Source organism: Anopheles nili, chromosome 2 (genome assembly GCF_943737925.1).
Source record: "Anopheles nili chromosome 2, idAnoNiliSN_F5_01, whole genome shotgun sequence".
Taxonomy (NCBI): Eukaryota; Metazoa; Arthropoda; class Insecta; order Diptera; family Culicidae; genus Anopheles; species Anopheles nili.
In genome coordinates this window covers 59,812,022-59,827,831 of record NC_071291.1, presented here as the reverse complement: position 1 = coordinate 59,827,831, position 15,810 = coordinate 59,812,022, and the positions used below count along the sequence as shown (strand labels likewise).

The following is a 15,810-nucleotide window of genomic DNA, read 5'->3' as shown; positions in this document are numbered from 1 at the left end:
AGCAGCTGCAACCCTTTGAGATGCAAAATTTCGGTGCATTTATGCACCAAACCTGAAGCAAAATCACACAGCAACCCTTATCCACCCGTAAAAAAACCCTACAAACCCTTCCACGCGTTACCATGGTAGCAAATTCACCCTTGATGCACGAATCCGCATCATTCAAAACGGCCTCCTGAGCGCGACGTCGTCGTCCCTGGTCGCTGCTAAAAAGCGTTTTTCGACGTCAAGTTTCGCTATCCAAAAACCGGCTATAATAACAGGAGAGCATGCCTCGAGGAGGCTACCCGTGCTGGTAGCCCGTCCGTAGCTGATCGAACTCTTCACTCCAAGGAAACAACTCGTCTGCTGTCCGCAATTCGCTCTTGCTCTCACGCGCTTGCCAAATTCGAATGCTTTGTCTCTCTCTCTCTCGTTATCAGTTACTATCGCAGCTCGTGCGGGGGCGTGGTTTGCTATCGATCGTCAACGGTAAATTGGATCGCACTATGGAGCGACGGTTTTGTACTGTGGTTGCTTGGTGGCCATAATCCATACGATAATAATCGTGTTTAAAATATACCGCTTTATAAAAAAGAATCATTTTGTGCTGAAAAAAACGAAGAATGCTGTTTGTTGTAAACTTCTGTAACATAAATTAACGTTTGCGGCAGCTTTTAGTGTCTTTGATTTACAAAAGCAAGTGAAATTAATGTGATGGATAAAACGGTGTGGTTTCGTCTCGCTGTGGTCCATAGTGCAGCATGTGATCGGAGCATTGGACCACGTGCTACCAGGAGTTCAGCTGGATATATTTCTTTCTTGCTCTCACGCGCTTGCCAAATTCGAATGCTATCTCTCTCTCTCTCGTTGTCAGATACTATCGCAGGTCGTGCGGTGGCGTGGCGTGCTTCGATCGCTGTTAATGTATTGGATCGCATTATGGTGCGATGGTGTTGAAAGCAAAACGAAAGCATCCGCACTCTTCTTTCTTGTTACGGAGCAGTAGTACCATTTCACATTTGCACGTGGCATCAGGCGTACCAGCTGGTTCAAAACAAACAGCCTCCTCGCATGCCTGCGACCCTATTAAAAAGATGGGTAATTTTCGTTCACTCGAAGACTTGGTTCCGACGACGATTTTGAAGTTTGCTTTCTCGAACCGCGTTGAGAAAGAAAGTGAATCCTTATTCAATCCTCGGCATTTTTGACCGGGAATCGACCGGTAATCGATGAAAGAAGGATTATTATGTGTTTTAGAAATGAAAGGATTTAATATTATATATTTTATAGTTTATTTCTGATATTAGAAATCTATTTCTAGGACAGTATTTCTCTGTTTTCCTTTCTGTTTAAAAAATGAATCTTATTTTAAACAGGTTGAATGGCAAAACGAATTCTAAATGTCCTGATAAATTTTCAGAACGCATGGGACAATATATATATTGCAAGTGTGAAAGGATTTTATATAAAATCTCATTCGTTGAATGTGATATTGTGCCGCGAAAGGAAGGCTACGCAAGGGCGCTACGAGAAAGGATTCTCATCCAGGATGAAGCATCCTGGCAGTTGGTTGAAAGCACGGCTCATCAATATTTCTCAACATTTATATAATTACACATCAAGAACACATTATTAAGGACCTCAGAAAGTCGTGTTTTATTTTGTAACGTATCGCTCTTACCATCTAAAGCTAAATCTGTGATTCAAACTACCCTAACCAATTCCTTTCCGTGAACGATCATCATACTTGATCGTATAAGCGCAATAACTAAAAATTGGTATTAACTATAAAACTCGCAGCAAGCTACAGTTTGCTGTAGTAGCTTTCGTGCACGACGAATTTCCTCGTAATTTCCGCCAGCGTTTTACAACCCGCCAGTGCCATCGTGAGGTCCAGCTCGTTCCGCAGGATATCCAGGACGTTCTCCACGCCCGCCTGCCCATTAACCGCCAATCCCCAGACCGCCGGTCGTCCAAAGAACACCATCCGAGCGCCGAGTGCCAGCGCCTTAAACACATCCGTTCCCTGGGTGATGCCTCCGTCCAGGAAAATCTCCACACGATCACCGACAGCTTGGGCGATTTCTGGTAGCGCTTCGATCTGAAATTACCAAACTGTCGTTACTAAAACGCTCATCGCTCGGCAGGTTACATACAAATCACTCTTACCGATGCGGGAACGGAATCCAACTGCCGGGCGCCGTGGTTCGACACGAATATGCCCTGTACGCCCAGATCGGCCGCAATGATTGCGTCCTCCCGCGTCAGGATGCCCTTCACGATCACGGGCAGCTTGGTGAATGCGACCAGCCACTTGACGTCCTCCCAGGACAGGGCCGGGTCCAGCTGTTCCGCGATGTATTCGTTGATTCCCGAGCCACCCTGGCTGCGTATGCTGGAGGCTTTTCCAACGAAGTTTGCCATCCTTAAAAGGGGTAAGGATCACCGGTCATAAATTTCGAGGGATTTTGTTTCATTAACTTTACGCCACATAAACAGATGTTTTAGATAAATTAGAGTTAGTGCTCAAGGTGGTAAAGAAACAGAGTTGGGAGAGTTATTGGTTCGGAACGGTAAAATCGTGGAAGGATAAAACCGGTATCAGTAGGAAAAAGGATAATAACGACTGCTAAACCTTCTTTCGCGGCATCTATAAGTGTTAAATAAAAAGGGGACAAAAAAGGAACTCAGAACCGTGCGGCTAAGATTGCTCTTTACATATCCTGCATCATGTCTTCCTTACATGTTTATCCTTTTTAATAAAAAGTGCCAAAGAGCCATACAAAAAAAATTGTATCAAAATATAATGGCAAATAGTACAACAAATAAATCAAAGCATGGCAAATATACTAAGTCCTGCTCAAGAAAAATAAAGCTTCAGTTCTTGGAAAGGGAATCCCTTCACTTCGAGGAAGACGCTCGAAACGATCTTTGCCATCGTATGTATCGAACGATCATACCACAGATCATCCTCGGGGACTTTGCATTCGATCGTTGGCCTGGCCAAATCATTCTAAAGGACCTAAATGGTAAGCTTCTAATACGATAAGCCAGTTAAAATTACACCAAAAGTGTTGACATCACATCCCGAAAAAAAAACGAATTCCAATGATTGATTTTCCTGCAAAAATTTGGCCAATTTAGCATTAGCACAATCGTTAATCCCAATTGAATTTTATAGCTACTTCGAGGAAGACGCTCTAAACGATCTTTGCCATCGATGATTGATGATGTATCGAACGATCACACCAGAGATCATCTTCGGGTACTTTGAATAATACGTAGCTTCGGTCAAGTCATTCTAAAGGTCCTAAACGATATCGTACTGAAAAGACGACTATAAATACAGCTAAAGTGTTAGCATGATTAACATTTTGGCTCAAAAATTTAGGAAATTTAGCATTGCCTCGATCGTTGGTCCTAATTAAATTTCTATGGCTACTTTGATTATCTCTGAGCAGCACTTGTTGATGCATTCAGCGAGGTCCAATAAAACATTATCTCTCTCTCTAAAGTGCGATTTCACTGCGGAAAGTGACACTGCCTAAGACTTTCTAGACACGATAATGCAATTCTGCACCATCCCACGACCACGAGCGATAAGCACAATGACCAGCAGAATTATGCTCCGGTCCTCTCGCTTCCTCCTTATGTCACTTACGTCAGGTGCGGTGGCAACGAGAACTTATTCCGCATATCGGCCCGCCGTAGCCCAAACACCGGTGCATCCACCGTCAGCACGATCGCCCGGAAACCGGCCCGTTCCGCTCGGCGTACGAGACTCTCCGTCAGCTGCCGATCGCGGTAGATGTACAGCTGGAACCATTTCGGTGTGGCCGGCGTCGCCTCTGCTACCTCCTCGATCGAGCTGGTGCTGATCGTGCTAAGCGTGAACAACACCCGCCGTGAGGCAGCTGCCCGTGCATTCGCCACCTCACCATCCGGATGGGCCATCCGTTGCATGGCGGTCGGTGAAATGCCGATCGGTAGGGCGAACCGCTCACCAAACACCGTACAGGAGAGGTCACGCGTTGAGCCACCGTTTAGCATGCGTGGTCGAATACGCCACCGATCGAACCCGGTTCGGTTGAGCTGCAACGATAGCTCATCCCCGGCACCGCTCCGGTAGTAGTCTAGCGCGATTCGTGGCACAATTTCGTACGCCCGCTGCTCGTAGTCACGCACGGACACCAGTGCCATTTTTTTTCCTCCCGAGCTGGCGTTCGATCGCACTTGGTTGATGGTTTAGCTGAGACTAGATCACCCTCAACCGATGCCGTGGCGCATCCGTTGGAGCACGTCTGATACGGCGATTGTATTGTTTGTACAAAAGAGGGCATTTTAAAACAGCTGATAACACCCCGTTGGTGGGGAACGACGACGACTACTTCACTGGACGTATCATCTGTGAGTTACGTGTGCAGCTCGCTTGAGGCTGGAATCTTTAGGTGCCGGCTTCCCGAGAAGTTTCATATCGCACAATTTTAGCACGCGATTAGCTTTTACGGGACGTTCTTCATCATTTGCTTCCCCTTTCGAAGCGATGATACCTTATCTGGCAGGTTTTATGGCCACAGGCGGCATTTTCGGGTGAAATTCGTTGAGCAAAACACAACTGAAAGTAAACGCAAGCAATTTTTAAGGTTAATGTGTGCATTTCTTTTACAAAAGTCTGGCGATATCTAACTATTATGCTTACGGTATTCGGTCCATTCAGTCAAAAAGAAGCAAATTAAATTAAACTTAACAGAAAAAAAAATCAACACCAACCTGCGCCATGTAAATGTTTAAATATTTTCGTAATATATTTATCAATGTCTATAATAGCCTTTTTTTTCATCACTACGTGATTGTTAATATGTGAATGAGAGAGTTTCCGTGAGACAGTTTTAGTGTATCGAACCGACCGCGTTCTGGTTACAGCGTCAGCGCGTCCGGGCGTTTACAAACGTTCGAAAATCAGCTACACCTGCTGGCTAAAGAAGGGCGGATCTGGATCTGTTACAGTACACCTTTGTTGCACCCTCTCTCTCGCGTACAAGAGCGATCGTACAGCTTTGGATTTCACGTACTGCAGCCCGACCGGTGACCTGCAACCTGACGGTCTCCTGTGAAGTTTTGGGCGAAACATTACGGCGCTATTTAGCGCTGCCGGTTCCGTTCGCACAGTAACTGCGCCCTGTCCGGAAGTGTTATGTGACATATGCTACCGCCCCAAACACTAGTAATAGTAATGATGACGGCGAGAAAAATGGGGGGAAAATTAAATCGTTATTGTGCATAAACAAAACCAAACTCAACTGCGCCCGTCCTGGCAGCCATGCATGGAATTGCTTCGTTTTGTTTTTCTTCTTGTGAACGCGTTTGAATTTTGCACCCTAACTGGAGGCTCCCTTCTTTGGTGCTGGATGGGGGTTGATGATCATTTCACACCCGCTGCAGGCTAATCGAAACGGAAGCTCGCCTCCTACGCCTACTACAAGTAAGTGCTATTGTTAGTACACAAAGGATTCGATCTATCGCTACCACCTCTACACCTGGAACAAAGGTTCACGTTTGGTATTGCGGTACTCGTACTCGTGCTTCCGGCATCGGCAAGCTGCTCCACTACTGCTCGAGTAGAATGCTGCTCGAGTGGTAAATGTACTTAGAGAAATGGGGGTTTTCTTTTTTGCTGCACACCACCACCACACCTGGAGGAAAGCGTTTTTCCCTTCGCCGTTCGCTTTGGCTTCGTGTGCCGATTTTTCGCTAAAAAACCTCATCCCTGTCCGGCGTCCCTTCGAAATTACGCGAAACCGATTCAGACGTGCGTCAGAAAGCAACACTACCATAGTATGTCCTTTTTTTCTGCCAGCTCTAGATTAAATCTGATCACCAAACACGCCTACTGACACCTAAGCCGGTTGCTACGGCAACTGCCTGGGGGTTTTTTTTTATTTTCGGGACAAACCCGGCAGCGCAGACCTAATTGTAACGTGAATTGTGAAGGAAACTAGTGAATTTTGTCAACAAAACGAGTATATCCGGCTCTTGTATCACAACATTTGAAACGACATTTCTACACACCTGCTTTCTACATCGTTCTTTTTTTTTCTTCGTTTTTTTTTAGCTTACGAGTTTCTCATCGATTCTAGCAACCCCTTTTTCGCATAATTTTACTTTTGCTCTCTCACTCTCTCTCTCTCTCTTGTCTTCGTTTCTTGTTAATATCTTTTACATTTCCTTTTTCGTCATCATATCCATTCGTCTATATCTCCTACAACTTCCTTTTGCCACCCTTTTTTATCATAGCCATTCAAACCAACCGTCCTCGTCTATGCCTGGCCGCCCGCGTATCCTTTCACTGGGGGTACGTTCCGTTGCTTTGCAGAACAAAACAATTATTGTCGTAAAATGGAGCGAACGCAAAAGAACCGTGGAACATCACTGCAACCGAAAGCCTTACGGAACCTAAACTCGGACACTTTGTACACTGGAAGATGATTTGATTGAGTAAGTCTCCCGTTTTGACGGCGTCTGGAAGCGGCCCCTTGTTCGGCCTGGTAATGGTGTAGTACTGCCGCCTAATTGAAGTATGCAAATGATCTACGTACTGCGGGCTATGGCGCAACTACATCTGCGAACCACGCAAGCTACGAATGCTACCCGGAGTTGCCAGGTGTTCTTCCCGAGAGAGGTCGGATCCTGCTTGTCCTTGATCGTGAGCTCACGCCACCGTTCACAGGATCTGCGCGATGACCGGCTCCAAAAGACACATATGCTCGGCACCTCGCACCGGCAGCCGGTTCAGGCAGAAGTGCCGTATCATGTCCGGTATCGTCGGGAACGGTCGACTAAACTGACCCAAGATGAACTGGCCCGAGTCCGCATCTCGCTGTATCCGCATGTGCATAAAGCCCTTAGCACTCCTGGAAAGAAAAAGGGAAAGGATACAAGACGAACGCCGACGACTAGGACGCGGAGTGTACGTACTTTAATGTGAGCGAATAGTCCTGCCGGGTTGATTCGCTGTTTCGCACCAGAAAGCTGCCCTCGGACAGCGGGCGTAGGATTTTCTCGGCATCGATACGGCTGATGGATCCGTGGTACCAGCTGTAAAGGTAAATTCGACATGGTTAGTTCGTTGGTTTGCGGACGTGTCCTTGCGTGACTTACCCTTGGCGATCGAGCGGGATGGATGCATCGATGAGGTCCACGTTTGGCCGGTTGGATCCAAGGTTCAGGCCGAGATCGAGGGTACCGAATTTTTTCGGCGGCCGGCTACCGCACTCGTTCAAATTAAGCGTGAGACTTTGCTTGAAGAAACCTGTTGAAGATGACAAGGAACGAGATACAATGGGCTGAGTATGGCACCAAAGTATTACTAATAATGGGGTAATAATTGAGGTTTCTGGTAAAGCAAGCCAAAAATGTATATAACAAACTTCTACATCCGCAAAATTTGCATATACTGAAGCTAGGATATTTAGATTGATGCATTAATTTGCATAGAAAAAATATTCAACTTTTTATTATTGTTGGAAAATCGCTAACATAACGGGTTTCAAAAAAACAGATGGTTAGGTAGAATAAATCGTGCTTTTAAAACACAATCACCGAATTGTAATGAGTTTAATGTTCTGCTCATTGAGAATCATTTCCTTCTGTATTTGGTGTATCCATCATCATCCGTTAAAACTTAACTGTTTTCGAGTATTCATTATTCCGTCAAATTGTCATCTTCCAATTAGAATACAATGTTCCGGAGAGCCCTTCGGCCCTAGCATTCTGCACGCTGCTGATTGCATTGTGCTTCCCCATTTCAGACGGTTCTCCATTGTCTAGTTAATGCTTCGGTTAGCATAATCCGAGCAATTGTTCACAACTCTTTCTCTCTCTCTCTCTCTTACACTCACACACTCTCTCTTTCTCGCTCATGCTGCTGGCCAGATTGCTTCGATTCGGTTTTTCCCCCGCAATCATGCATCTCCATTATCGGTGGCAATACTGATTGTTATTGTTTGACATCGACCACGTCGTCGAGGCCCTCTTGGATTGCTGATCGCAGCAGTCGGTGGGCAGAAGGAAAGCAACAACAACAGCACACACACAAAAAAAAAGTTTCACCAAAACGTGAGCGGAATGCGCGTCTGTCACTTTTTGTACGATTTTCCACGACGGTCCTGGGGTGTCCTTACGCTGGCAGGCGGCAGCCTGTGCCACCAATTACGCTCTAACTGATTAATTCATTATTTATTCTACGCACACACACACACACACCCACACAATGATTTAAATTTCTAAGGACGGTTGATCGTTGCGAAAACCCGGCCCAACCTGTCAGTTTAGCGCTCCCGCTGGTGACAGCGGCCATACATTAAACATTAAACCATGGGCCGGTTTTCCGTGGAACGGTAATTACTTGCGCTTGCAAATGGTCACCTAAATGGTGGTCACGGTGTGCGCGCTCGCGACCTAGCCGTGAGCAGCCCCTTTTGCGGGCTTCTTCTAATTTCGCTTGGTTCGCGGGGAATGTGCCACGTTGCGACATGTGTGCTTAGGGCGAGTTGTGAATACGCCACCGAACGGACTGTAGCAATCATGAGCGAGGGAAAAAAAACCCCACACACACACACACTCTCTGGCAAGTAAACGCATCACGTCAGCTTCCGGTAGGGACGCCATCCAGGATCCAGTGTCGGGGAATCGGCGATAATGTTTACAACATTTTTCACTCACAACAGCGCGCCACCGTCTGGTGGAATTGGCCACACACCGAAGGGGGGCGGGCGAACGAGAGAAAAATAACCACAAAACTTGTGCAGTTGTTGCCACCACCACCGTCACGAGGGTACGACGGAGTTTTAGCTGAAGCCACCCACGAAGGGTCAACCAAACATGTCTGCCAAACAATGTGCTAAACGATTGTTTATCGCAACGTGCAACAGCGAGCCGGCGATGGTGGTGATTGGAATGCGAATTACTTTTCCGAGTGGGGGTGGGTGAAATGTCCAACATCGACTTTTGCACGACACGTCCAGTGCAGAACGTTTGGGCACAATGGTCGCTAGTGGTTCGATACCGAAGGCGAATCTCGATTTCGTCGCGCACGGAGTTGGCGGAAAATTGTTGGTAGCTAGATTAATTCCTCCACGCTATGCCAGGCCAGATGTGTTCGGTTTTTCTCTGTGTTTGTGCGTGTGTGTGTGCTTTGCAAAGTGCAGGCGGTTCGATGCATAATTTATAGATGAGTTGAGCCCTAGCTGAGGTGTCCACGGGAATACCACGCGTCCTCGATATCCTTGTTCCGGATAGCGAACGTGTGGTTGCGTCGACAAAGCCAAATTAAATCTCTCAATTACAGGAACTCCACTCTAACGCCAGCATGTAGCGATGCTTGATGCGGAGGTATGAGCGTCTATTCTGCCTATGCCGCAAACGAGACATTAGATCTGAGAGCAGAGCTCAGTTACATTCGTTACATTCGAAAACGGTTCCGGGCAAGGTGTGCTTATGTAATGATAGGAAAATTAAAAAATAAAATTAAAGCCAAGCACAACGTGCCATTCTACGAGGAATTAAATGTACCAGGTGCAAAACATTGTGTTGTTCAATTATCCTTTTAGCAACCCCCATCTCAGCTTTGTTTAACCTTTAACTATTTGAAATTTCATTAGTAACAAGGACAAATTAACCGAGTCAGCCCGGGATATGACTCTCATGAGCGGCATGTTGGGTAGAAATGCCTTTCAGCTCACAAAAAATTATCCAAATCTAAATACGGCCAGGCTGTCCTTAAATAACTAACAATTTATTATTTCCACCTCCAAGGAAAAATGAGCTTTACGAAAAAACCTGCAGAGGGCACTGCTAAAATCCAATCAAATCTAGTGTGCAGAATGTGCGGATGAAGCACTTTTACAGCAAAAATCTTCATCATTTACAACAAGTATTGGGGTAGATATCGTAACCCCGTCATGTACCCGGCATAGCCTGCTGCGATGATTGAAAATGGTTCAAATTGAGTAATGTTTCCTCCCAATTAAACACTGCACACATCGCGCGCATCCTTTCTCAGAGGACACATCTCCATTTGCCGCACCGCGGACGATCCATTCTCCTTCCAGGTAGTCTCCGCAGGCTAAACGTGACAGGTGTGCGTTGTGCGATACCACCATAAATCAATTACCACTTTCGGGCGGCGCACCGGGCAACGTGACGAATGTTTTCCCCAACCCCAAAAAACCCCGTACATCATCCGATTTTGTCTGGCTGCAATGAAATGGTCATTACAAAACCCGTACTGCGTAAACCCCTCGGAAAAACCCCCTAAATGCGTGCTGCGCACGTACGCATTCAAACGCAAGTGTTACAAGATGAAATCGATGTTTCCTCGATACACCCCTTAACTGGAAATTAATTATTAAAATGCGTGTACACGCCGCTGCCGGGTGATTGAAACATCACAACCTAACCGCAATCCGATAGCACCGACACGGGGACACGTCCCAAACCTGCGTACTTACCCCCGGCAAGGGCCAGCTTACTGTCGGAGTCTCGCATCGACAGGCTGGAGGAGGCCTGCGACAATCCACTGGATTCGGTGCTCGTCTGCAGCAGCATTCCGGACGATGTGGGTGCTCCGGCTGGGAATGGGTGTTGCAACTGCTGCTGCAGCTGTTGTTGCTGCTGTTGCTGTTGCTGCTGTTGCTGGTTCTGGGACAGTCGCAATCTGCGCCTCAACTTTGGCATATCGAAGGGTAAATCACCCACATCCACCGACGTCACGCTACCGGAAGTGCAGGGTTCCTGAGTGGTGAAGAAGAACCAACCGACGGACGTTAGGCAATAAGCATACATTAGCGAAAGGCAGCCTGTCTCACCTGCTGCAGATGAGCGCGTCTTCTTCGCAGCTTCGGCATGTCGAACGGAAGATCATTCAAATCCTGCGGAAGCCCAACCACCTTGCCACCGTGGCCATCGGTCACCTTTTCCATCCCCAAGGACGCACGCTGAGCTCCAGCATTCAGGAAGGTCGTTCTCGACTTAAGATCCTCACGCGAATGCAACGAAATGCCACTATCAGAACCCTGGATTTCGGGACCTATCGACGGGGGAAAAAGCAAGCATAAGTGAGTTGGAAAGCCTCGATCTCTGGACACACGCACAACCCTTACCCGTGATCAGCAGCAACGCCTTGTTCGGTGCGGACCGTCTTTTGGTAACGTTCGCTTTCCCAGTCTCCGCGGGGTCCTCGACATCGGCACGATTCTTAACCCCCGCCGGTCCCGTGCCATCCACCGGCGACTGTCGCTGGGAGTTGTTGTTCCGGTTGTTAATGTCCGACGTCTCCGAGCCCGGTTCCTGCGAGGATTTGTCCGAAATCGGGCTAAGGATGTTCAGCTTATGCACCGCAACCGGCACGCGCAGCGGGAACGCAAGCACCTGCCCGGAATCCGAGCTGTGCGAGCTAAGCGACGACGAATGGCGCGAATCGGAACTGGACGTACTTCGATTGCCCTCGCTGGTGCTCGACTTTAGTGACTCCATGCTACCGCCACTGCTCGACGTGGCCATACTCTCGGTGGAGGAAAAATTCCGTCCACGCTGCTGGTGTGCCGCTCCCGCCGACGATTTGCCGTGGTGATGATGATGCTGCGAGTTCCGATGGCCCCGCTTTAGCTCCAGCACACGCTCCGGCTCGAGACAGAGCGTCGAACGGGGCCGTTCACCATCACAGCTTCCCGCGGGCGCATCGTTGCCCCGTCCATGCGCCATATCCAACCGCAGATCCTTGAGACGCGGATGTTGCGCCACCACGTTCGAGGCGGGCAGATTCGGGGCGCTCTTGATGCTGTTGATGAAGAACCGCTCGTGCTTGCCGGGAAACTTCATCGGGAGTGGTGCCGTCGACGGTGGTGACGGTGTGTACCCGCGCAACGGCAACTGTGAGGAAGACGTGGAGTTCGCGTTCGCGATATTGTCCATCTGCGTGTCGATCTGCAGCTTATCCTGCAGCTCCTGCGCCAGCTGGGTCGGTTCCTCGTGGCCAGGCTCATCACCGGTCGCACTCTCACCGGAAGGACCCGGCTGGGAAGCCGGAAGGACCCTACTGGTCGCGGATTTCGTCCGCTTCGTCTCAAGCCGCTTGGTGCGGGCCTGACCCGGTACATTGCTCGCAGCACTGCTGCTCGTGCTCTTCGTTAGCTGCAACAGCACGCTCTGGTTCGTGACGCGATCAACCGCATCCAGATCGTCGTCCGATCGCGTGATCTTCGCATCGAACGCCGTCTCGTAGATCTGGCGCGTCCGCACGTTCGCCATCTCGTCCGGACCGGCCGCCACCGGACCGTGGGCCACCGGATCGCTGCTCAGTGAACAGTCGGCACAGTTGTCGGCGCCCGGTTGGTGCACGTAGAAGACGCTGCGCGGTCGGAACAGCTCATCGTTGTCGTCGCCGAAGGCCGGCGTGGCACAGGCACAGACCGCCGCTGGTCCGAGCAACCGGTGCGGTGGCATCGAACAAGGATCACCCGGTGGACCGACGCTACAGCTGGCACGAGCGATGGCTAACGCTTGCGCATGCCACACGCGCCGCTTGCGACATTCGGAGCAGTCCGAATCGTCCGAGGTAGTTGTCGATGGCGAATCGCACCGGATGATGCGTACGCCTTCCTCCGTGATCGAGTAGCGCTTTGGTAGGCAGACTTCTTTCTCCGCACCGGGGGTGTCCAAGCTGCTGCTCTTTTTGTACCGCCCGGGTGCTTCGCGACCTGGTCGGGTGGGTGGTTTTTCTACCGGCGCTTCCTCTGCCGGGGTGGCTTCGCGTTCCGGTTCGTCTGCCTGCTGGCGTTGCTTGTTTTTTAGCAGATCCGAGTAGTAGTACGGTGAGGGGTTCCTTTTGGCCGTGTCAGGACCCGCCGTACGGATGGGACTGTGTCGGAGTGGCAACGGTTGCACGAGATCGTCGGAGATACTGTCCGGGGAGTTAAGCTCAGGTATCTTGCTCAGCTCGTCCTCTTCTTCGTCGTCGTTGTCCTCCTCGTCTGAGCTTATTGGGGCCGATGATCCTGCAAAGCAAAAACCAACCACATTAACCACCCTGCGGCTAGTTCAACACCTCACCAACCGTACTTACCGGAGCTAAAGTTTTGATTTATGTACTTCACTTCCGAGCAGCTGTCCGAGCGACGTGTACGGCTTCTAGCACGGTGCCTTCCGGTGGCTTTATAACTCCGCCGCGTGTCGAATATCTCCTCTAGCGTCTTGATAGCGACGGTATTGGCAGCCGCGGCACTCGCTGCATCCGGTGCGGGTTGCAGTGGACAAATCGAAGGACCGGAAGCCGACGGTACCAAGGGCAACGATGGGCGACCGATCGTTCCACCGGGCGGAATGCCAGTTAGTATCGTTGGACCGCTTCCCGGTACGGTGTTGGCGTTGGGCGGAACCGCTGACAAGGGTTGTTGCAGTATCAATGGTTCTAGAAATGAAACCTGCGAAACAGTGGGGAGAGTTTTATGAAATGGCCGGATACGGATTGGGACGTTGGATGGACGTTGTTGTAAGTAAACAAGCGCCTCCGTCAGGGGTGATGGATAACGAATGTCGACATCGGTCGACATTCGGAGGGATATATAAGGAGTTTTTTCCCTTTTTTTTAAAGAAACTGAGCTTGTGAGCTTCACTCGTCTCGTTCTAAACATATAACGACGGAGTAAAGCATAGGAGACAAATAAAACCCAAATTAATTTTTATGTTCTCGCTAAAAGTACCTAAGAAACAGTGCAAAGCTTCTCTAAGCCTGTGATTTATACTACTGTCGCTAGAGACAGCGTAAGCCGACGGCACTTGTTCAGATCTTGAAAAAAGACTTGACAAAAGAAAATTACAACATTTTTCTTCTTCATTAATTTGTGACGAAAAGTTTAACTATCTGTTAGACTTTTTCTGTGTAAAATACATTTTAACAACCCTACAACATTCGTATAAGCAATATAGTGCGTAATAGAAAAAAACATGGCCAACTTTGCCTAAATTCAAGTTTTTTTGACCATGTGATTCTGGATCAACGCATACTTAGTTCATTGTGGAAGGATATATCCTGTTACCAATCAAATCAGATCACCCTATTTAAATAAACGAATAAAATGGGATCATTAAATCTGTATTATTTTATGATTTGCTAAAGAAATTTTGCAATACTCCTTGGCGTACTGTTGTATTGTGAAACGCTTGCAAACTAACCAACAGTGTCGAGATTTTAAAACAGTTTTTGTGTTTAATTTATTAGCTTGATGAATATCTACGTCATTCTTCCTGCAATGAAGCTGTATTTTGTGCCAGAAAAAGATAGCTCTTGAGCAGAGATATATTCTTTCTTCACGCTGCTTAAAAACCTACCCCGAAGCAGTTTATTACGGTAAACAGCAGATGTGAAAACTAAAGGCAACAATTTTGTAAGCCTGCTTTGTAAAGGTTTATTCTTCTTAGCTCTCGTAACTTCACTTCGCCATGGATTTGACTTGCTCCCAAAGAATATGTCAATAGCTAACATTAATAGTGGTCTATTTTTAGCCTGCCAAGCCATCTTTAGCCGGACCAAATTGCACTCCGTATGGAAGCAAAATCCATTAGAACGGTGATTCCAAGGGATTTTGTCACACAATCTGGAGAAACAGCAGCGAAAACACACATCCTGCATCCGGAAACACAGCTCAAAGGCAACTTTCTCTCTTTCTCCTGCTTTTGGTTCATCTCTTTCCAACCCTCCATTGAGCCGACGACCCAACCAGCCATAAACATTTCAAAAATCGATTATCTCTCGCCCCACCAGGGGGCAGGACACCAACGCCCCAAGGGAACCGTTTAAGTCGTGGCGTCACTCTCATAATCCCAACAACCCGGCGGTTTGGGCCGGAAGGAAAAATAGTAAAAACGGTACAAAAAAAAAAAAGAAATGGAAAACGACCGACCAGGTGAAGGCAACCAGACGGAACACGCCCGAAGGCGCGTGCCAACGAACAGGTCCCGCATGTGTGAATTGATGAATCCGTTGGGGGCTTCATTCACGCGATTCGCGCGCTACCAAATCGTGCCATGCCGCGCCGTGGCCACGCTGGTGGCATGGAGAGAGAAAAAAACGGGGCGCACCTTCGCGAAAATCCCCAAGCACGCCCGAGAGATGCTCGTTTTGCTCGCCCGTTCGTTCGGTTCAGCGAACGCCCGATTCAACCGTATGAAGGGCGACATCTTGAATTTTCCCCCAGAGGGCAAACAGGACGAGCCTGCCGGCTGGCGGGTAATTTATGACAATTTTAATTTATGGTGTAAACAGCAACATGCGATCCTCAAAAACACGCCAGTTTTGAGCGGGAATGTGATAGCCTCAATTCCCAAAGCCACCGGCGTGGTGTAGGAAAACTTACAATTTTTGAGCTCATCACCGGGGGAGGCCAGGGAGTTTGCCACCTTTATTTCTGCAACGAAAGCCCTCCGTGCGTGTGCACGGGAAATTGAATAAATTTCTCACCGTTACACCGGGTTAATTCGATTAGGCTCATGAATATTTAGGAAACCCGACGCGTATTCGAACGCTTTGCAGGAAAGTTTTCCCGATAATATCTCGCTCGATCGGTTATGGCGCGACATGTCTCGCGAAAATGAGAGAGAAAGAGAGAGAGAGAGAGAGTGTCGCCACCGGCATAGCTCAAATCCGGCAAGCAGCAAGTGAAAATTTTAACACAATTTACATAAATTTGAATTGAACCCGCAGGGGGGGCGGGCTAAAGTTAATCCTGCAACCGCCACGGGGATGATGGACCCGTACATCGGTGCATTATTTTC

At 48.4% G+C, this 15,810-nt stretch overlaps 2 protein-coding genes across 2 annotated transcripts in view; both read right to left on the bottom strand.

The window, feature by feature from the left end:
* Positions 1-1,784: 1,784 nt before the first annotated feature.
* On the bottom strand, positions 1,785-4,182 carry LOC128731456 (uncharacterized). Its single transcript, XM_053824580.1, has 3 exons — positions 3,644-4,182; positions 2,152-2,407; positions 1,785-2,083 (listed from the first exon to the last, which is right to left on the bottom strand). Exons 1-3 carry the CDS (start codon positions 4,180-4,182, stop codon positions 1,787-1,789), a joined length of 1,092 nt encoding a protein of 363 aa, XP_053680555.1. The 3' UTR covers positions 1,785-1,786.
* Positions 4,183-5,846: 1,664 nt separating this feature from the next.
* LOC128721511 (uncharacterized) overlaps positions 5,847-15,810 on the bottom strand; it is an 86,518-nt gene continuing 76,554 nt past the window's right edge. Inside the window, exons 5-11 of the mRNA XM_053815269.1 lie at positions 13,103-13,460; positions 11,142-13,034; positions 10,848-11,068; positions 10,491-10,773; positions 7,141-7,291; positions 6,958-7,077; positions 5,847-6,893 (exon numbers count right to left, since the gene is read on the bottom strand). Of these exons, the coding sequence (XP_053671244.1) occupies positions 6,704-6,893; positions 6,958-7,077; positions 7,141-7,291; positions 10,491-10,773; positions 10,848-11,068; positions 11,142-13,034; positions 13,103-13,460 (3,216 nt within the window). The 3' untranslated portion in view covers positions 5,847-6,703. The remainder of the gene's footprint in view (positions 6,894-6,957; positions 7,078-7,140; positions 7,292-10,490; positions 10,774-10,847; positions 11,069-11,141; positions 13,035-13,102; positions 13,461-15,810) is intronic.